The sequence below is a fragment of the Achroia grisella genome, unplaced genomic scaffold (assembly GCF_030625045.1).
Source record: "Achroia grisella isolate CSIRO2021 unplaced genomic scaffold, CSIRO_AGI_Agris_v1 utg5968, whole genome shotgun sequence".
Classification (NCBI taxonomy): Eukaryota; Metazoa; Arthropoda; class Insecta; order Lepidoptera; family Pyralidae; genus Achroia; species Achroia grisella.
Genome location: NW_026712957.1, coordinates 172,603 through 196,540, shown reverse-complemented (window position 1 = coordinate 196,540; position 23,938 = coordinate 172,603). Strand labels below are relative to the sequence as shown.

At 31.7% G+C, this 23,938-nt stretch overlaps 1 protein-coding gene across 1 annotated transcript in view; it reads left to right on the top strand.

The window, feature by feature from the left end:
- The first annotated feature begins 1,679 nt into the window (after positions 1-1,679).
- LOC131848828 (neuronal acetylcholine receptor subunit alpha-7) overlaps positions 1,680-23,938 on the top strand; it is a 55,616-nt gene continuing 33,357 nt past the window's right edge. Inside the window, exons 1-4 of the mRNA XM_059198772.1 lie at positions 1,680-1,683; positions 3,025-3,164; positions 17,404-17,448; positions 23,672-23,781. Coding sequence (XP_059054755.1) covers positions 1,680-1,683; positions 3,025-3,164; positions 17,404-17,448; positions 23,672-23,781 — 299 coding nt within the window. The remainder of the gene's footprint in view (positions 1,684-3,024; positions 3,165-17,403; positions 17,449-23,671; positions 23,782-23,938) is intronic.

Genomic DNA, 23,938 nt, shown 5'->3' with positions numbered 1-23,938 from the left:
TAAATAAAGAAAATTCAAACAATGATGATGATGGTCACTGTGTCTTATAACGATGTACAATGACATGAGGTCAGAGTTTCTTATCAGTTCTTCATCGCTTGAACTAATTTTCTACCTCCTGAACTGACGGTGGATTTGACTTAATATCATCACTGTCTGTAATGTTTTCTGGAAGCCAGGAGTGCTTAATTTTTAGGGCTCAATCTTACCGGGAGATTCTCTGAATTCCGTGAGAGGTGGGAACCCTAGTACCTGACCGCACCACGAAACCCTTAATGATGGGGATTTACCTCCACTATTTCATCTAATGCTTTTAGTGTAACGATAAAATGTGTTTGGATTTTTTATAGGATCTTTAGTAGGTCGTTACTGGCGTCTTAACAAAAAGGGCTTAACAACCATTTTTTTTAAATTACGCAATTGCTTCATTATTACAGCAGTATAGGTTTACTATCACGTCTTAGATCAAAAGATCTGGCCGTATACCATTTTTTGTAAATTTATATTTTCGCTTGATAGATATTTCCTCCGGTGATAGACACATAACAAATCTAATTAATCCAAAGACGGAGGTAGACTTGTCTCCTGTTATATTTTATTCAACTATACCGAGCAAAGTATGGGCGTGTCAAGTGTTGTGTTTAACACATTATCGATAATTGATTGTACTGTCTAGGAAAACAGAAAGTGGTTATTATTTAGAATAAAGATGAGGCTTGTCGGGATCGAGATATTAAAAGATTTATAAAAGACACAAAATGCTATAAAAAGTATTCTTAAAGTAATGCTCCCAAAGTACTTCTCCACTATTGATGACACAAGAATTCTGTAATCTTATAAAATATTATCAACCTTCTTTAGCTATTCTCGGTAGTGTTTTATCTCTTTCCAGCATTCTAATCCCACGTACACCTGCGTAATATCCGTCACATTGTAACCTCAATACATCACATTCATGAGTGCGATCTAAGCCCCTAAAATGAGTGTTTATTGTTGGTCCTTCGTGCCGGACTCTTGTGAATTTTAGACAAATAGCATGAACCAAAATGGATTTTATGGCTTTGTATTAAGATCGGTTGTAAATCTAGGGGCCATTGTAGTTCAGGTGTGTGGATAAAGGTATTATCCAGTCGTTATTCATGAGATAGATGCGTAGTTTTCGAAGAGAGCCATGTGGATTTACCCAATTTGCTGTAAATAGTTTTTTGTTGTATTAATTCTTTATTTTATTTGGGGTCGTGCGCCATGGGATCTTATAACTTAGGTACGAGCCCCAAGGGGAAGTTATAAAATTGTAACGGTCCGAGAGTCCGGTCCGAGAGGTCCGAGGTCCTAACATTGTGTTTGATGTCCCCTCTGGGACCTGCTATTTTGTTGTAAACTGGTATAATTATTGTGTTTATATTGAGTGTACATTTGTTCTCCTTATGTCGATAATAGATAGTGTATTTAATGTGCTGTCAGTTCTGAACTGGACGTAGGGTTAAGAAAACATTTATTGTATTATTTCTGTTTTACGTGTGTAGTGCATTTCGGTCTTTACGTGCATCTAATACTTACATTATCGTGGAGATTAAAAAGATGTATATTGTGAAGTATTGGTTCAGATTAGTGATTGTTGATACGTATACATTATATAGTGATCGCATATTTTAGCAATTCTTCATTACCAGGTAATAATGGGTATTTATGATATTTCCTGATCATCCACATACACCTCAGCTCAGCTCTTATGATTAATAGTAATATAAATAATAGTATAAGACCTAAATTAGATAACCATGAATTATAGTTATATTTTTTTTCATTTTTTATATTAATATAAATGTGTATGTTGTAATAAAAACTACTATATATTATGTATATATTGTATTTGTTGTCTTTAACACGTTAAATACCGCATGCCCACCGGTGGGCCACTTCGCAATGAAAGTAAATTTACACGTTGCGACCGGGTTATCACCCGTGGGCACTTTAATTGAAATAAATCTAGGGGTTAAATAATGTTTACCTCAAATTATTGTACACTACAAAATAATATTCGTAATTAACAATTAAAAAAGCCGGTCCTTATGTGAGAAATAAGATTTCTCAATGCGGTTTTTAACGTGTTAATAATGTTAGTGATTTATAAATGCTATCCACGGAACCAAAAGAAATAAAACTACTCCACTATTTATAGGTACCTATATAAGAACTGTTTAATTCTCGGTTTCAAACGACAGTTATTACCATTTCAAACAGCTTGCCGTCTTAATTATGAATAATGTAAAAAGCTTTTATCGCTAATGGTATCGACAAACTAACCTGGGGTGCGTTTCGTTCCCACCTTTCTCGTTTCATCTCGTCTCGTTGAAGCGGGAAGTCTGGCACTTTTACATTATTCAGTGTTTGTCTTGCTAACTTTATACAGAGTTGTGAAGGTTGAGTTCGAATGCAAATTTCTATTGTTTTCAACAACGACCGCCCTTTCTCTGTTCTTCATACGGCCTGAATAGTGGATTAGTTTTTACGTTATCTACGTTACGTAGATGTAATGTTATTTAGTCTGTCTACCCATGGGATACTTAAACTATTTTGTTTAAGTAACCCCTTTTACAGAATAAACTGATAACTGAAACATTTATACTCAAATGACTTTAGAAGTGTTTAGTTGTTTTCCTATTTATATATATATATATATTATGAATGGAAGAGAAAAACATATTACGACGACCCCAAAGAAATGGGATAAAGAAGAAGCAGGTGATGATGATGATGATGATGATGATGATGATGATGATGATGATGAGTAATACATATCAATTTATAAACTCTAAGTTTGTGGTTAAGTGTGGCTATAATACACAAAAACATAAAATTCAGTAATTAATAATTAGTGTTTTGAACGTCCACTTTGAGATATTTAGGCTACCCCATAGATATGGTGTATTTGTTTTAGTGTCTATTTTCAATTGATTTCTTTATACCTGCTATTATTAGTATTGTGTAATCAAAACTTATACTATAATTTTCTATTCGTAGTGTCGGAGCAAGGTCCGCACGAGAAGCGACTGCTGAATTCGCTGCTCGCGTCCTACAACACGCTCGAGCGGCCGGTCGCGAACGAGAGCGAGCCTCTCGAGGTCAAGTTTGGACTCACGTTACAGCAGATCATTGACGTGGTGAGTCCTTATATTATTTATATATTTACCTTATAAGTGTTTAAATTAGGGTCACATTATGACTTTGGTATATCGAATCGGTATAGAAATATGCAGGTTCGATACTGAAGTGATATCAAATTTGGTAGTATGTACGAGGCTGGAGTGTCAACTAGAGTCAAGTTAAAAATATAACCATTTTTATATATGTTCCAACTTAATACCGTAGTAATTACGTAATAGTAATTCAGAAACAGAAACAGAATCAGCTTTTTAATGCATTGCGTAAAATATATAGTGATTATGTTGGTTATTTAGCAACACTAATTACAATTAATTATTCACTTACAAACATAAAAGTAAACATGGTTTATTCAAATCTTTTCGCTAATGGTCTTGATATTGATACTGTAGAATATATAATAAAAGAATTCACGATTGAATTGAGAATCTTTATTCTTTAAACTCGGTTGAAATGTATTTAAAAATGGAATTATTTGTAACTTGTCCATATAACAATTGCCAGACAATAATGTTTTATGAGACAGTGAATACTTATTTTACACTTTATGTCCAACAGTATATAATTGACATTTAAATTAATGAACAATGTCGTTTGAGCCCTTCATGGTACACGTATGTCACGCTGTAATCCGTACTTTAACCCTATATAGTACAATATTTTTAATAAATTCGTACACAGTATGTCTAAAAGGGTTTTATTTTGTGACTGTAATTAAATTTGTAATAAAAATAAATTACGTACTTTATAATTGGATTACAGCGGTATATATATGGGTATCATATATTTTACATATATATTGAATTGACATTTTGAATTACTTGATTGTGACAAGCATCGGCTATAAAACTAAAATTTTACAGCGAAATATATATATATTAAGTTAGCACGAAAAAAATAATATGAAATAAATAAAATATTTAGTTAAGCTTAGCTTTGTTGTGGTTTCATAGAGATTAGAGTTTGTTTAAAATATTAAAAGTAATTGAAAGTTATGAAGAGATTAATATAAAAGTAGGTGAAAATAGTGATCTTGTATTAAGTATATTATAATTAAACATTCTTAGTGTTTCCTTAAGTGAAAATGTTTAGTATGAGATACCGTGGGAGTGGTCCAGTAAGATTTATTTTTGAGAAAAAATAAAAAATGTTTTGTGAGAATTACTAATGTTTTTACAGTTTGTGTATTACAAAAAAATATATAAATTTAGATATAAATTTAGAGATTCTAATAGAAATTCTTCTAATAAAGTTTTCCTGTTTGTATATATCATTATAATATTAAATCTAAAACCCATGCAGGTAAATAAGATTTAAAACGGATTTTATAATGCTGAGCTATAACAGACAAGTATTCAGAATGTCACAGATAATTTTATGTTCAGAGAGATCATAGATATTATAATTAGTTTTAATTAATATACATGTATAATATATTTATTCTCCTAAGTCTACAGGAATAAAATATTTACTAAATATATATGTTCTCTCTGGATTTTGACTATTTCATATTACCAGTTTAATAGGTATACCAAAGTTTAAAGAAAGTAGTATTGCATATATTTTGGAAAAATAAATTTTTCCCGTATTTGTACATCCTAAAGCTACATCGAATACAAAACACTCGGTGTATCTAATCTATACAAATAAATAAAATTGCACTGTCTGTCTGTAATGTTATTTATAAAATAATTAATAAATTTATAAACTATCGGGGAAATATTTTATTCATAATTTGTTAAATAATCTTCTGTTAAACTGGACTTTATGAAATATATATTTCAATGTTTATTAAAGTGTTTGTGTTTGTGTCGGATCCAGGTGAAGGTAATATAATATATATATGTGGAAGGTAATTTATAAACAATAATTTGTAAGTGGTACACATTTTACCGGATTCCAAAATTTTTAAGAAGCTTGACTCCTTTATTCATAAATGTCAATTAACGAGAAAATTTATATACATTATTATTATTATATTATTTATTATCATTCATTTTGAATTTATTCTAAAGACATCTTCACCTTTAGTATTAATAATATCTATTTATAAATCTAAAACAAACTTGGTTTTTCTTTAAAATACATTTGTTACATGACATATATTTCTATTTTTAATACACATTGAATCATGCGGTACATAATTTAATATATTATTAAATGATATTATAATTGAATATCGTTAATATTAAAAATATATTATTTAATATTATTCAATAAAAGTTTGTTTCAGTTTATAAGGTTTATATCATTCAGTAAAACTATAGACAAATAATATTAAAGACGAACAATATTAATCTATCTCAATTAGATTCTTAATCTCAATTAGACCATAGACTTTAATAATAAACAAAAGAGTTCATATGCGTGTATGAAATACATGGTACTCTGTGTAATATTTTTTTATTATAATAATGTCTTTTTATGCATAAAAAAATATTCTTCTTTATATAAACCATAAGTGTGCGAAATTTCGTACTTCACTGTCCGCCCAATTTTCCTAAAAAAGGATACAAAGTTTTTGCTTCGCATATTATATGCAGATTATAAGTAAGTTAGGATTTTTTTAAGACTAAAGAGCTGTCTTCCCTTCATAAGGCACATTATGTATTTGAAGGTGCCATGAGTAACATTAATAACAGCCCAGCTGTTGTTAAATTGTTTAATTATTTATAGAAGGGTCTGATTTATAGGTTGTGAAGGCCAGTACAAATGACAGTCAATTCACCTCGAATGTTGGTATAAATAGCGTTCGGTGCAGATAACAGATTAAAATAACCATCCAATGGTTAGATCTAAGTAAATAAAACACAAAATGTGATTGGCCACAACTAATTTAGTATTTTGTATTAATTGTCGATGATTTGTTTGTTTTGGATATCGTTTATTGTTATTGTGCAAACTAGTGTAAATTGTTTTAGTAAATATTTACATAAAAGCTACCATCGAAGGGTTTTCTTTAACATTAGTAAATTAGTAGTGAATTGTATAAGTTGTAAATTAATAATAATAATAATCTCAGGTCAATTCACATTTCATATTTTACATTTTACAGCGCCATCTAGACCCAAGTAAACCTAACTAATGCATGTATTATGGGTAGTAAACAACTCGTACAAATAATAGATTTTTTTCGTAAATATACAAACAGTCATACTCATGAATACAAATGTTTGTGCCGTGCGAGGAATTGAACCCGCAACAATCGGAAGTAAGAAGGTGTGCTATATCACTATACTACCAAGACTTTAATTAAGTAATATTTACCAAATGGCACCTACAAAATTCAGTTGTAAAAATAACGAAACTTCGGTTACAAATAATAACTTGTACAACCTGTATAACCTTTAAAGTTCATTGTTAAATACGAATAAATCAAATATGTTAACTTTTCTTGGTAGAGTAAGAAAAGATTACTAATATTTATGTTCAATATAAATTAGTAACAAATCTCCGTTGATAATTGGCATAGTTATTGCTTTGTTTGAAATTTAAAGATGTTATAAAAAAATAACTCTTGATTGATTATAGTGAGGATGCGCAAATAATATATATTAAAAAAAGTGAAATGAAATCGAAAATCGAAAACAATCACGGTTTTACGTAAATACCATATATTATAAAAAAAAAATGTTTTTATTTCTTGTTTGCAACTTGATGTTTAAATAAAACACGGACTTGAAAATATAAAACTAATACTGTTTTTTTATCCGTACGATGTTCAATTATTTCGTTAGGTAATCCAGTCGCCGTCCCTCTCCAATTGATTGCGCTTGATTTGTTACTTATTTATCTCTCCGTTTAGGAACGCCTTCCTTATTTCCGGAAAGTGGCAATTTCGTAAAAACAACTCCATCTACGAATTAAAACCGCATCACGTAGTTCAGAAACGCCTCAGCGTTCCGCACGTATTCTCTGTACGTTCAAAAATGACGATAAAAATAAAGTTGAGACGAATCAACATTGACAGAGTCGATCGTCGAGTTTGAGAATTCGGTTAGCCACGATCGATAATTGTGAACGAGAATATCGTGAGTTTAGAACACATGAGCTACTTATGTTTTCCGTTCATTAAAATATATGGATAACTAAAATTTAAAAAAGCAACATCGATATGTGACGCTTGAGAATTCCAAAACGAGAATGAATGTTGTGAAACTACAAAAGACATATGAGCTACTTACGTTCGCCGTATATTAAAAATGACGATATAAATAGAGTAGAGTAGTAGTAGAGGAATCAGTATCAGAATCGGTACATTGCATTTGAGAATTCCGTTAGCTATGATCGAAAGTTGTGAACGAGAATATTATGAGAAGAAATATGAGCTACTTACAGTCTTCGTATTTTCCAAATGTGAATAAAAATAAAGTTCAAAGGAATCAACACTAACAGTATTGATCCTGATCATCTGAATGAATAGCGGTCCTCCACAGTGCGGTTTTGCTATAAACTTTTTGCCACGTACAACCACATTGTGGAATCACCTTCCAGCAATGGTATTTCCGAACCGGTACGATATTGAAATCTTCAAGAAAAGAGCTTATTCCTTTTTAAAAGGCCGGCAACGCACTTGCAATTCCCTTGGTATTACGGGTGCTCTAGGGCGGCGGTAATCTCTTAGGTAAGCCATAATATCGTTCATATTCATCATGTCCTCTTTTTTATTTATATGTCGAGTTCGAGAATTCGAAAGTTGTGAACGAGAATATTATGAGACTAGAAGAGATATGAGCTACTTGCGTTCTTCGTATATTCTAAATATCGATAAAAATAAAGTCAGAGAAATCGACATCGACAAAACTGTTACGTGAGTTTCAGAATTCGGTTAGCTACGATCGAAAGCTGTGAACGAGAATATTCTGCAACTAGAAGAGATGAGCTACTTATGTTCTTAGCATGTTCCAAATGGCGATGAATCGAAATTGTCGATAAAAATAAAGCTCACAGAAACAAGACATTGACAGAATAGGTACGTCGAGTTTCAGAATTTGGTTAGATGCGATCGAAAGTTGTGAATGAGAATATTATCAAACTAGAAGAGGCAACCTTATTGCAACTTTAATAATAACCCCTACCTACCAATATCTGAAATGAGTGGTTGACAAAGCGCTGTATGCCTTCTGTTGTGTAAGTGTAAATTTTATAATTATCATCTATGTATACCTATATAAATAAATATACATATGACGACCTCGGCGGTCTAGCAGTATAGCACACCTTACTTCCGACGGTCGCTGATTCGATTCGCAATGTATAACATTTGTATTCATCAGTACGATTGTTTGTATTAGTTTAGGTTTATTCTATGCATTTACAAAAAAAGTATGTATTTATATCAGTTGTCTAGTACTCATAATACAAGCTCTGCTTAACTTGAAAACAGGTGATCCTGATGGTGATATTATTGTTATCAAAATATAGAATAAGAAGGCCAGTTCTACTCATTTTTGTCTCTATGCTACCCTTAATCGAAGGTAATCGACCCCGTGAAATTGAATTTGCCTACTACATGACTCTGTATCTATGATAGCTTACTAATAATATTCTATGTTATCTTGTTACCCGAAATGTGTCTCATACTGGAATAATATATCATTTATTAACATAAAGTTATTAGGTACCTTTACACGTAAAAGTATACGTGTAAGGCATTCGCGCGCGCGATTCGACTTTACGCATGTAAATGTAGATAAAAAGATCCAGAAAGATCCGGTGCATGGTTTTGCATTCCCGCGTTTTCCAATTGTGAGTGCTTTAGCGCCTTTTTGAAATAATTAATTATCATTCCAAAATGACGGTCATCTGACTATGAAGCACAAATATAATTATAGAGTTATTGATAAATTAAATAAATAAATCTTAAACATGTATTTAGATAATAAAGTATTTCGAATATAGAAAAAAAAAATTAAAAGCATTTGTATTGTCATTTGTACACGCGTAACAGTGTGAACTCACAATATAGATAAAAATATGTAATTATTAGCGATTGCGCGCGTTAGTTTTCCCGTATTATTTTTTTTTCCAACTACTTTAATGCTGTTGGCCGATAGATCCAAGCCCGCGGAAGGACTTGCGGCTGTAGGCCCACTCTCGCCTGACGAATACGACTTTGGTCTGAGGGCACCACTAGAGGTTCGAACCTCGGTTTAGGCCGTCGTAATTTTGATCCCCTTTTGAATTGGACGGGGGATTGATCAGAGGGGGCCGCGCTAAACAGCGCGCAAATCCTGCTAATGGAAATTTTAAAGCTAAACTAAAAGTGATGATGATTAAGAAAGATGAATAGAATCAATAAAATCAAAGTCAATAGCATTTATTTGTCTAAACCAGTATTCCTCAACCTTTTTCAGTCACAGACCCCTGGGAAATCAATCATAATTTTCGGAGACAAGATTTCTTATAAAATCCTATTATGAATTGTTGGCATTTATTATTGTTAAATGACAGGAGTGAGCCATTAGTATATAATATTTTCAGTCTTAAGTATTTTTGACATCTGAAATATTAAATGTCAGAATGATTTAATGTAACGTTGGATCGCTTCAATTCTATTTAATTCAGTGGTCGAAAAAACGAGACTGGATGCAGAGAAACTAAGAACAAAGTGCAGGCATGCCCGCAAGCAACTCCGCCGGCGGTGCACTGTTCTTTCAGACATTGTGGTTTGAACAACTCTATTGAATACTAGCTGTACTCGTGACTTTGTCCGCGTGGAATTTAACTTTATTTTTCTAAAATAAAAGTAGCCTAAGTACTACTTATTACATCAGCTACCTGCCAATAAAGATCCCGTCAAAATTGATCCAGCCATTTCAGACACTATCCGGAAGAAACAAATAGTCTATCTATTTGTAGTGTATGTACCGTATTTATATTCATATGCATGTAGTAAAAAATGGTTATTTCATTATTACAAACAGACACTCCAATTTTATTTATATGTATAGATGTATAGATTATATATACTAGGTTGATGAAGTAGGTTTTGTAGCATATTCTACTTGGCAGTTTATTGTAGTAAATACAAAATAAAATACAATGAAATTTTCGAGTTCTAGTGCCTTATTCATTGAACTTACATCCAAAAGGATTAAGTCTGACCAACATAAAGAAAATACGTCAATTGATATTAACATTTTGCCTTACCTTTTAGGCTACATAATAAGGGCACTATAAATAAATCCAAAAACGTAAATAATTAAAAAGACGTTAAACATTCAATAGAAATGAATCTGTATTACAATCTTGAGCATTTAGTTCACATTTCTATTTTGAAAAATCATACTTAATCTTAGGAATATTATTATAGTCAAGGAGTTTTTTAATATAAACCAGTCAATTTCACGTAAGCACCGTTCAAACAAGATGTCGAAGAACTATAATTGGTTATAACAAAGTTCCACAATCTGCAATGAGATAGTAATAAATAAAGTTTACATGAATATAATAGTACCGTGTTCAGTATTGTTGGAGATGTTTGAAGAACATCATTAATAAGATAAGCTTCTTAACTTGGACATTACCCAAGGGTTCGTTATGAAAATGGATTTTTGATGACACGTATGGAGTTTGGAATATACTTGTTATCTCTCTAGACACAGACTCAAACGTTTGAACACATTGTGAACCTTTGACAATAATTAGGAAACAATTGAGTATATTTCTAGATTTTTCTATGGTTGTTTGCAGTTGTATGATCTCTCCGTTATAACCATCAAGGGTAATCTGATTAGTGATCTATAAAAACATAATTCCTTGATTAATTATCCAGTCCAAACAGTTCGTACAAACTTTGAACATATTGGGAACTCGTAAACACAAGTGCAATGTGTCATACATTAGAAATTTTACAGTTTTCTTTGCTCAAAACTAAAATGCTTGTACATGATCTGAAACTATAAATTTGACACATTAGACATTTTACATTTTTCTTCGCTCATATCGCTCTTCGTTCTTACATGATTTGAAGCTACATCTATAGGTATAGTAAATATATATATACTAGCTGTACCCGCGACTTCGTCCGCGTAAAATAGTGACCTTGAGCAAATAATAAAAAATATATATTATTAATCTAACCCAATAAAAAAGTTTCATCGTTCTAGCTTCAAAAATGAAATTTCCATACATAATTCCATACAATTCAATCAACAGCCAAAAACTAAGTTTCAAACTACTATCTTTAAAATGAAGATACTCCATACATACCATACATACATTACATCTCCCCTTTCAACCCCTTATAACCCTTTTTCTTGTTTTTTTTAATGCTACTTATATTAGTGTCATCATGTACCAATGATAAGTTGTCGCTATACTGTAACCATTTATGGCCGAGTCCTGTGGCGGTAGGTACTGATATTTTCTCAACAGACTAAAAAATGGGTTTCAAGTTTCTAGCTTTAAAAAATGACAATACATGCATACAACATTTTAACTCCCCTTTTGACCCTTACAACCCATTTTCGTTAATTATATTTAATCAATAGGCAAAGAAATATGATTGAAGCTTAAACTTTTAAAAAATTCCTCTTTCAGTCTCTTATAACCCTTTTTAGCATTAAAAAGTAACCTATGTCCTATCTCAAGATATAGACTTTAAATTTCATTTAAATCAGTTCAGAAGTTTTGGCTTTTAAGACAGACAGACAGAGTCACTTTCACTTTCATAATATTAGTAAGGTATTTATTAAATAAACTGACCCAAAAAAGCGTAAGAAAAAAGCTTCATCGTTCTAGCTTCAAATATGACGAATTTCCATAAAAACTTTTATCTGCTATTTTATTTTACCCCTTGAATGGTGACAATGTGATATTTACAAATTTAAATGTCATATTTATTTATATTTAATAAACAGTTTAAACATTTCTTTACATTCTTTTGAAAATTGGTGGTCCAGTTGGCCAATAACATAAAAAAATTTTGTTAAATCAAAATAATAGATGTGATATTCTAAATTGCAAACTATCCCTCTACTTGCGCGAACTATATCTCTGACTCTACTGGCCAGAATGGAGAAACGCGTATTCCGAACCTGAATAGCTCGGATGGAACGGTAGATGTTGTTTCTTCCAAGGAAATGTTGTTCATATTTATTGACAACATTTTTAATATTATATGTTGTTTTATTCTTCAAAAATATTAATAATATGTTCTTACGCTCTTGTCCAAGAGCAGGGTCATCAGTTATAGGCTATACCAGGATTATATTTATGTATTTATAAAATAAAATTGCAGAGCAAACGTTTATTCATTTAAATTCATAAGGAGACAACGGATTGACAATAATCAGTTGCGCGCGCAACGCAACGCATGCGCGCTGCTTATACAAATGACATATATGTTTATTTATGACATATGAGCGTTAATAAGTCGCATATCTAGTACAATACTGGTGTAATTCAGAAGTTAAAAATTTTTGAAAATAGACTTAATAACACAATTATAAAGTAGACTTTCCAAAATATCTAATTTTTTAGTTAAGCCATTATTATAATAAGTGTGTATTCAACCGCATAAAGATAACCTTGCATTACCATTTTCAACCCCTTACAACCCTTTTTTCGCATTAAAAAGTAGCCTATGTCCTTCCTCGGCGTCTAGACTATATAGGTACCAAATTTCATTTAAATCAGTTCAGTAGTTTTGGCGTGAAAGCGAGACAGACAGACAGACAGACAGACAGACAGACAGAGTTACTTTCGCATTTATAATATTAGTAAGGATATATATATATATATATATATATATATAGCCCTTTACTAGTAATAGATTTTGGGAAACATCTCTGTTACTCCATAGCTTGAGGAAGGTGACAAGCTGTTTAACATCACGCCACAGTTTTTAGGAGACGAGAAAAATAAAAGACAGTTGAAAGAAATACTAAGCAAAAACGAAGTAATAACACAAGAGCGGAAGTGATGCGCCGCTGGGTGTTAGGGAGCGAGGCGAACTGCCATTTTTTAAAAGTAGACTGCCAGCGAAATCACTGTATCCAGTTCTGTAATGAAAACAATTACGACGGAGATAGTTGCCATAACGAGTCACTTATCAATCGTTACATATAAATAAAATTGGAGCGTCTGTTTGTAATATTGAAATAACCGTTTTTTACTACATGCATATGAATATAAATACGGTACCTACACCAAAATAACATTTCTTACAATTTTTGCCTGTCTGTCTGTCTGTTTGTTCCGGCTAATCACTGAAATGGCTGGACCGATTTTACTTTTATTTTAGAAAAATAAAGTAAAATTCCACGCGGACGAAGTCGCGAGTGCAGCTAGTAAGAAATATACAATGAATATATTGTGACGATAGTTGCCCCAGATGGGGTAGTAAGAGGTATTGTCAACTGTCCATATTGTGGTAAACGTAACATGACTATTTATTCTTTGACTCAAAACGGGACATTGGTTTATTTATATCAATTAATAGACAGCCACTGAAAAATACAATTTTTTAAAGCTTTACTCAGAAAAAGTTAGCTTAAAAGTTAAGTATATCGGATAAACAAGTTTGCTTTTAGCTAGTGAAGCTTTTAAGTAAGACCACAGATAAGATATCATTATATAGTAATACTAAAAGTCTTGGCACGTTTTTTTTGTACCTATTTACTTCAATTATCAACAATAATCAACATCACAACCGGCCCGCTGGACCACGCAAATTTTCGCGAACTTACAAAAAACGGGACAATTTTACGTCTCAGAGTTCATTTTGGTTTTTGGGACTCGTAATTATAAAAAAGGGACAGTTTGTATAAAAAAGGGACGTTTAAAATGGGACGCCTGGTCACGTTAGGTAAATGCAATTGACATGCACAGTATATTTGAATCAATAAAAAGTAAAGAAACATACCTATTATATTAATATGGATTGAAGAAATCACAATTTTTCACGCCCGTGAATAATCGAGAAATGAAACTCGCTGAAAACCTGGGCAATCAGAATAACAATTTTGGAAAATTTATGCAAACATCACTGCCGTATAAATTGCATCTCTTTCTAGGAAGGAACCAATACTTGTTAGAAAGAGATGCAAGATTAAGTATTATCCATTTGCCTAATTGAACGGGCTTTCCTGCTTCCCCAACGTCGGTGACAGTCGACGAGAGTGAAATCACGAAAATCACGACGTAAAGTCACATTTAAGTTTGAAATATTTTCCGTAAGAGGTCATCCAGTCTCGAGGTTTTAAATGTAAATTATACCTCTAGTTACTTTGTCTAAAAATAGGTTATTTTATTGTCAAATAAAACAAAAATCATCTGAGTGAAGTATAGCCCCGGACACACAGCATCATCTAGTTCCAAGCTAAGCAAAGGTTGTGTTATGGATACAGATATACTAGACGACCGATATAAATACATAGATGTTTTTTTGTAAATACATATATAATGTATGTCCAAAGCAAACACCTCATACAAACAATCATACTTATGAATACAAATCTTTATAACGTGCGAGAAATCGAACCCGTGGTCATCGGAAGTAAAGCGATATGCTAAACCGCTTGACAACCGAGGCCCTCGTCATAATAGAAGGTACGTTTCAAAATACAGACAGGGTAGATGATTGAAAATGTCCTATAACAAATACATGACTGACAAATATTTTATTGAAGTCTAATTAATACAACAACATAAAATTATAATACAGTGTTACTTAAGACTATTAAGTTGCTTAATCTTCAGTGTTAATTAAGTATAGAAGAAAGACAGCATCCAAAACTTTTCTCTTTACCAGTTGAATAAACCGAGAGATAATCATCTACGAAGTTCCAGCTTACAAACTGTTAAAATGTTTTACAACAAAGGCGTCCAGCGGACGACAATAAATCCGAAAAAAAACCTCAGCTTAATTCTGAATGAGTACGTGAAAATAGGACTGCCGTTTTGACCGAAAAGAATTAAATTAAAATCAATAAACCCCACTGGAGTCGGCCAGAGGACCGTAATTCTGAGTGTTTGCTGAGTTTTCTTGTACGAAATGGGTTACGAAAGGTATTGGATTGAACTCTTTTCATATTTCATAGCGGTCGCTTCCTTCCCTGTTTTTTGTCGGAATTTCATAACCCGTAATGAGGGAGTATTCTAACGATTGATGCGTTCATAAGATTTCAAATTACGTTAACTGCTTGACATTATCTTATATCACTAAGTATGTTAAAAAGGTGAAAATATATATTTTAAATTGTAAACATATATGACTTTAATAATTGCGTGTAACAGTTGCAAAGTACAGTAATTAATATATAAATAAAATAAATTAAATTACTGAGAAGATATTTTAATATATTTCAATTTCATATGATTATATTCGTAAGTTAATGATATTTTATATTTATTTTAAACATTTTATATTCATAATAACATAAAGTAACATACTCGTATAAAGGTAAGTATGCTACATCATAAACGATGTAAATAAATATCTCCAAACTTCCACTTCTGCTACCATCTATTGCGCCCTGAAACTTTAAACATAATATTGGATAACTTAAGTCCCAGTAAATTTAATTTAAGATTTGCCACGGTCATATTTTAAAGTAAGCCTCGATTTCTCCGCGTTACGGCGCAATTAAGAACCTGCTTCCAAATGAAAGGCTTTATTAAATTGGACAGAGTTATCGCCCTCGCATTAGTTTCACTTAGAACAACTTTTTATTAAATAACAGATTTTGTACAACAATCGGAGGGTGTCACCTTTATAATTTGGTGCAGTGGCACTTTGGTATAGACAGATAATTTATAATCATTAACTTGAGCATTGTTTATTATTGTGGGGCAATAAATTAAAACAGTAATGGAGGAATGATTGTGGAATATTTTAATTAAATTATGTGGATATTTGACAATTTCTAGAAGTATAAATTACAATGTTTATACATCATTAGATTTAATTCAAGAGGTCTTTACTGATAATACTTCAGGTAGTTAGGACCTTAATTTTTAAAATATCATGTAGGTATATATTTTAATAGGATTTTATTACATTCTGTTACACTACATTGATCATCATGCTATTGTCTTCAGTTGTGTTACTTTATTCTTAATATTTAATATCTTTTGTTTAGTTATTATAATACCATGTGTTTATACTCGATGGTTTAATACATTTACGTCTAAAGGAGTCATGCTTCGCTCGTCTGCGTAATAAACTGTAATTAACAGTAGATATAGGTTATCCATAACGGTATTGTTTGTCCTGTGAAACACATTAGTCATTGCAAAGCTCTTGTTATTCGCAACAATATCTCTTTAATTACTTCTCCTTAATGACATTTCGGTGTAAAGCGGATTATTGCTTCGTCAGTAATATTATCGGAGTAAGAGATTAAAATGACTTTGTGGTTTCACAGAACAACCTCCCACATTTACAGAATATCAACGGGATTCTCAAATTTGATTATTGCTTTTGTTGGCTAAAATAACATACGGGTTAATTCTTATGCAACATTAATTGCTTAGTTAGTTTATAACAAATGAATTTTATATTGGGAACATGGGGGTTCGAATCCCTAATATTTTTTTAATGAAGCATTTCTAAGATACAGTATACGCTATGTATATACAGTGTACAATATCTGGAATTATTGACGGAGTGAAAACAGTGCCATCACGTTCTGATTTTCATTATCTTTTTTCGTTCCTTTCTTGCGTCGCCGTGCGTTCATTTATCAAAATAAGGATGAGAAAAATCAAATCCTGACCACGAACGTCTGGCTCAATTTGGTAAGTGGTAGGAGCCGAGCCTGGCGCCTTCGCCGTCCCGCCCCCGAACTGTCTGCGAACTTGATTCCCCACGGGGACAGTACGGCTATTAACTGCTACCGTGCTATCATACTCTCAAATATTTACCTCACCCACCAGCACTAGTTTTCTTGGAACGCACCGTATATATAAATGTAACGCTTTGCCACTTTACTGAGCACAATTTGAAGGTAACGGTTGCAGGTGGCGGGCGCGGCCAGAGGGCGCTACCATCGCGGCAGAATTGTCGCATGGAGAGTCGGTGTTAAATTGTTGTACACGTTTCGCATAATATCTATATATTAGATTGTGTGTAGGGCGACACGCGAACGTCTTTATCGCATGAGAGAACGGTCGCGCGTCGCCCCCAGCCCCAGTATTGTGTGTCCGGACCGCGTGGTTCAGAGTTGTCTAGACTATTATACTGACTGCGCCCTTTCTTTCTGTTTTTGTTGACATCATCTAACCCAATAGGACGAGAAGAATCAACTACTTATAACCAATATATGGCTGTCATTGGTAAGTGTGTTTAAACGACGAACCTAAATTAACACTTAATAAAACTTCTAATGTTTTGTTTCGTTTACTCTGTTTCTTTCTACTTTGATTTGGATTCGATTCGTGACTGATTCCTTCATTTATTTTACTCTGTTGTTGCGTTACTTCTATAATATTTCTCTTTGACTGTTATTTTTGAAAATTGCATAGCATTGTGGAATATGCGGCAGTTTTGCAATGTCTCCGCTATTATTGTATGAGATTTGTTTAGTGGATCTTCCTGAACATCCTCATTGCTGATCTTCAGCTCATGCTAGACTAGTTAGTAGCCTTTATCATTCATCTCATCATTAATTGTCATACATTAATTACATCCTTTCACTTTATCTTTTGGCTGGTCTATTAAGTCTAGTTTTAATGAATCATTAATAAACTTAATCGATGTTGGTACTTCAGGTGAGTACGCAGTAAAATTAAATATTGATAGTTAAATTTATGTAATGGAGAAACGGAAATTGAATATGAAACTGTACTCGTGGTTAACTGCCGTATACGCCGCAATGCAATTAACAATATGTACTAATGGTTGACACTAACTGACACATTTTTAATATACACTATAAAACAATTGAAGTCGAAGCCAAATTTGAAAATGGCTACTAAACTAACAATAAGTAAACGTGTAACGTATCTGTCAAAGAGGGTTCCGTATTAGGTTCGTCAATTGAAAGTAACATATTGGATGGACATGTATGTAAATGATTTGATATGCACAATAATAGCTGAGGTATTTAATGTCCACTGTAAATCAATTATGCACATCCTGGGTACCCGCTGTAATTTTATTTTGTTTGGCTACAGGAGAATTGTGGTTTTTTATACTATGCATGGCCATGGAATGTTCTATCGAGGGGAAGTTATAGGATCGGGTTTGGGAATGTGCCTCGGGGAATATGCTCCTCTTAGTTTGCCTGAAATGAAACCTCATTGAGACGACCTATAAAATAATTATATTTATAAACAGTATTTTAAATATTTTGTATGTTCTTTAGACGATTGTTTTCTATGCTACCCTTTAGGTGATACCAATTTTTATGATGTAATGTTATATTAACGTTGTGTGCACAAGTGCACACGGAACGTAATGTAAATATTTTATTTAAAAATAAATTAATCCGATATTATGTTCATTTTGGTTTCCTTTATTTTAATTAATAGCGAAAGTTGTGTTATCTTTAATTTATTTATTAAATAAAATGGAAATATTAAAAGATGATGCTTGATGCACATACTTTTCATGTTGGCTGTACATAAATTGCATTTGTATTAAAGGATCGTGTGCATATGGAATGATTGAGTTCGTATTTTTCCCTTCCAGCACCAAAGGTATGTTTATTGAGCGATTTAAATCATATATTTTAGCATTTACCAATACGGCAGCTTAGTCTACGAAGGTAGTGACCCCTTTATCCCTGGTTATGAAAGAAACATGCAAATTAAGAACGGTTTTTGTATATATTTCCTGCAACGAGTTTTTATAATAGAATTTTGGATACGCTTTAGTCATAATATTTTTTACATATTGTATATATTTATTTGTATTGAAATATTTAGGTGATTCCTTTAATTCTATGGCATGTATTTCTCAACTATTCACTATTGCATGTGTAGCTGCTTTTATATTCTATTTAATCTTTAAATGTAAGCTTCTTTTGACTCTCTTCGTATTTATATATTATAAAAAACTATAAACTCTACAATGTTTTCAATATTTGTGTTATATTTTTCTAGATATAATTTGTACTGTGTGAGTGTTGTTTCGTATTTAATGTGTCTTTTTTTATTTTAGACATTAATTTCACATGTTTACATGAATGTACAGCGTTTTACATTAAATTAAAATTATTAAACTCTTTTCATTTAGTTCTTGTACAAGGTTAGTTGTTGTTCAAAAGTTGCTTCAATAGACGGCTATTAAGTTAATTTCATATATAAGTGTGTCTATTAAATTTTTGTTAGAAGTACTTACTACTACAGCAGCAGTAGAGTAACTATAAAAGTTTCAAAGTATATTGTCTATGATGAATGAACAAAATACAAAAGCATTAATCCTATAAAATAGTACAAACTTAGATAATATTAGTAGATATTATGACAGTAATTCGTTGTACGTTCATGTTAAATATTTGGGTTTGAGTCCTTCTCAACCCGTATTTTATTATCAACTTATCGTTATTAATTTAATTAAAACCATTTGTTCTCTCTGGAAGGTATTATTAGACTTTGAGTATTTAGTTTGTATTCGACTATTTCCATAATAAAGACATCTGGTTATAGAGACAAGCATCTCAAACACACTTAGGTCCCGAACACTCGGGTTTGTTAACATATCATCCCATATTTCCTCTTAATTGGTGCTCTGATTACCCTTTAAGAGAGAACATTAAATAGAACGAGACGGATATATATCTATCACGTTCTGACACAATCACCGTACTGGCTATTAAGTTTTGTCAGTTCATACCACGACTCAGTTCTATGCCCTCACAAATACAAGATATTGCAAGTAACTTGAGAACTTTTGTAATATTACACGAGTTCGAAGTTTGTTATACACAAGTTGGGCTTGTGTTAGTGCTCTCTAAATAACGTCATTGGATATAACAGTGTATGGGTTGTTGGAATGTTACTATAGTCAGTATGGTGTCCTTTCGATTATATGGGGAACAATATTGCTTTTTTGTTGTTACAAACTCCTATATGAGACAACTTCGCGATTGCAATACAGAATTTTCAAATATAGTTATTAATTTTAATATATTTATTGATATAAATAATTACAATGAATCAATATTAGATTACTGTTACGAATAACTTATTAGTTTAATTCGTATATGAATTGAAACCTATTTTATATTTATTGTGGAATAATAATTAACATTACGTCAGGAAAGGGACGAAATTTCAGATTACCTATACACTAACTTGATTCCGAGCCATTTTAACTATAACTGTGTCAGATTATCTTTGAACATACCGTTTACATTGTACATTTATAATTTACTAGGATGATTTTATCTACATTTCAAGAAATAAAAGTTTAAATTTTAAAGTAAAATTTAGTCAAATTCAGTTACTTGTAGCTTTGAAAATGTACAAACAGACGGGTTGGCGTATTTTCGCATTTACAAATTTAATATGCATTATTTTGTATATAGAAATTAAAAATAGCAGATTGTAGTTTCAGAAAAATTAATAAAAAAGGCTGAGCAATATTATAATTTGCGATAAATAAAGAACAGTAAAATATCAGCGAAACTTCTGTAATCTGAAAACTGGCGGAGGTTGAATCAGATATTTGTAATGGAATAAATTAATATTTAATTTCAATATTGTTTCCCCAGTAAATCATAAATGAATTTTCTCTTCATTATATTGGTCTGGTTGTTTCCAACTACAGATTAAGTGGTTTTAATAATAATTTAAATCATATTGTCGAAAGTCCGCTGAATAATTATCAGAATATTCATATAATATTTAATATAAGTAGATTAATTAACGTTTCATTGAATATATGAAATGTAACGGAAATAATTATTTGTATTTATTGTATTAATTTTATTTCAGTATATTTATACTTAAAAAAAACTGAAATGCATACTTAATTAGATACATATATAACTGAAGTAATTGGGACACAGTAATGAATAATATTCCAGAGGTATAATGTACAAAATTGTATACGTAGGTACTTCTGCGTCACCAAATTTTACCGTTAGGAGCTTTGAAAGCTTCTCTTCGGTGACAAGGGTGAGATTTGGAGTCTGCCAGTCAAATTACACTGCAACACCTTACTCTTCAGGAATTTACACGCATTAGAAATTCCACCAGCGTCACAATTATTATAGACGTCTTAATTGCGACGATGATTACCATTTACCATCAGGTAGCCGATTTTTCCATACATACAAACTATTGTATAAAAAATAATTATGGTTAAATACAAACATTAGGTAAATATGAAATAACAGATTGCAAATGCCAGAGTATCATGCGTAAGTAAAAGTTGGTGAAAAGTTTCACGGCGGGTAGCATGTGCCGCCGTGTGGATGAGAATTTGTAGGAATACATACAAATAAATACTTTGCGATGTATTGTACATAAAATACACTTATTATATTATATTATACACTTGTTATATATGAAATTATGTTAAATTAGTATGTGTTACTTCTTGACTGGTCAAAAGTATATTGAATTGCTATGAGAATATCAAATGTTTTCTACAGTAGCTATTATGCTATTAGCTATTATACGTCAAAATAACCTTCAAGATATATTGCAATAAATTTCATAATAGTTGAATTAATGCTACATAAAAATTCGATTGTTCAAAAGGAATATACTTTTATGTCAAAATTGTGGTTAAACAACGTAAATGCGTCAGAAGTGTTTCCGTGAGAAATAATATTCCTTTATTGTAGGTACCAGTACCAGTAGGCACTGTCGTACTAATAATAACTTAAATACAAAAACAATATAAATTGAAAGTACTCGCAAGGTACTATAATATTTCTTTTAATAAAAAAAACACACGGAATTGCGTAGAAAATAACGCGCTGTAAAATTCCCACTGCGTGTTTATTCTAAGGAGGAAGGATATGAAGCCTATGAATGGGCTATAAGCGTTTCCTCGAGGAAAAGCGAACACTTGTAGTCCTGATAGTAAAATAGTCATGTAGGATAACGATAAAACACTCCTATGATCATTAGGTTTGATAGGCTTCCTTAGGGTTAATAGATATGTATGGGTTTCATACAATAGAATTATCAGATTAAGATAAAATACTCTCATGATCATTCGTTTTGAAAGGCTTTTTTAAGGTTAATATTTGTATATGTATGTGTTTCATACAAAAGAAATATCAGATTACGATAAAATACTCTTATGATCATTTGTTTTGAAAGGATTTTTTAAGGTTAATATATGTATATGTATGTGTTTCATACAATAGAAATATTAGATTATGATAAAATACTGCTGTGATCATTAGTTTTGATAGGCCTCGTTACGGTTAATAGATATGCATGGGTTTCATACAATAGAAATATAAAATTACGATAAAACACTTCTATGATTATTTGTTTTGATAGGTTTCCTTAGGGTTAATAGGTATGTATGGGTTTCATACAATAGATATATCAGATTACGATAAAATATCTATGATCATTCGTTTTGAAAGGCTATTTTAAGGTTAATATGTATGTATGGGTTTCATACAATAGAAATGTAAGATTATAATAAAACACTTCTGTGATCATTACTTTTGAAAGGCTTTTTAAGGTTAATACATATGTATGGGTTTTATACAACAGAAATATCTTACACTGAAATAGTTTTATGATTATTAGAAAGACTTCTTTAGGGTTAATACATATAGAGGTTGTTAGAATGTACAGTGTGTCTTTACCCTTATACAATGTGTTACGGTATAGTGTAGTGTGTCCTTAATCGTACAAAACTTGGATCCTATAAACCTCCTTATCTTAATACTATATAAGTTTATCTCCTTAACTTGTTGTGTTACTTCGTACAGTGTTGTTCGCTTATTTGTTTTCTAAACACTATAGTTTAGTATATGTACGTAACTATATACATTGTTTTCCCCGTCCATTATGTATCCTTTGTTATTCTCGTTCAAGTTCTTAAGAGCGTTAGCTGTAGAAGTCTAGCAACAAATGTATTGTATGCCAATTTTCAAAAGAACACACTTTTCAATATAGAACGACTAGCTGTGTGTCGCGGCGTCGCCTGAGTGAATTCGGGTAAACATTATGCTTATGTTGATTATGATTTCTCTGTGTTCTAAATATCATTATAATAAGTGTCTAATTATTATGTATGGATTAGGATATTATTTCGACAAAGGACCAAAAAGTTCATAAACTAAAATAGGATTATTACATGTTTGAGGTTATTAACTAATTAGGTATATTATTCTCATAGTTTGTTGCATTTATAATATTTTATTTCACGAAATGTTAGAATAACTATACTCTTTGTTACAGAGTAAATAAATTATTCCCTCTATATTCTAAGGGCAATAGACAATATGAAGTTTCAAAATTACGACCCGTAATTCAGTAGTTGGGGACGGCCATAAACATATCATAGACACGCGCACATTCTTGATGCTACCTTCCATCTCATTCACACCAATGATTATAACCGTATGTGTAACAGGAATGGAATGACTACAACCTCAGATGGAATGACACCGAGTATGGAGGTGTTAAAGACCTTCGGATCACACCAAACAAACTGTGGAAGCCGGACGTACTCATGTATAATAGGTGAGATGACCCAGCTTCCGGGCGAATGGGACAGGTTTTGTTTTATTACGAGACATGTAGGCAGTGGTGCCATATGAATAGTACTGTTATTATACTGCTTGTATACTATATTTTTTATACTGTGACAATAATATATGTGCTACCAAATTACGAAAGA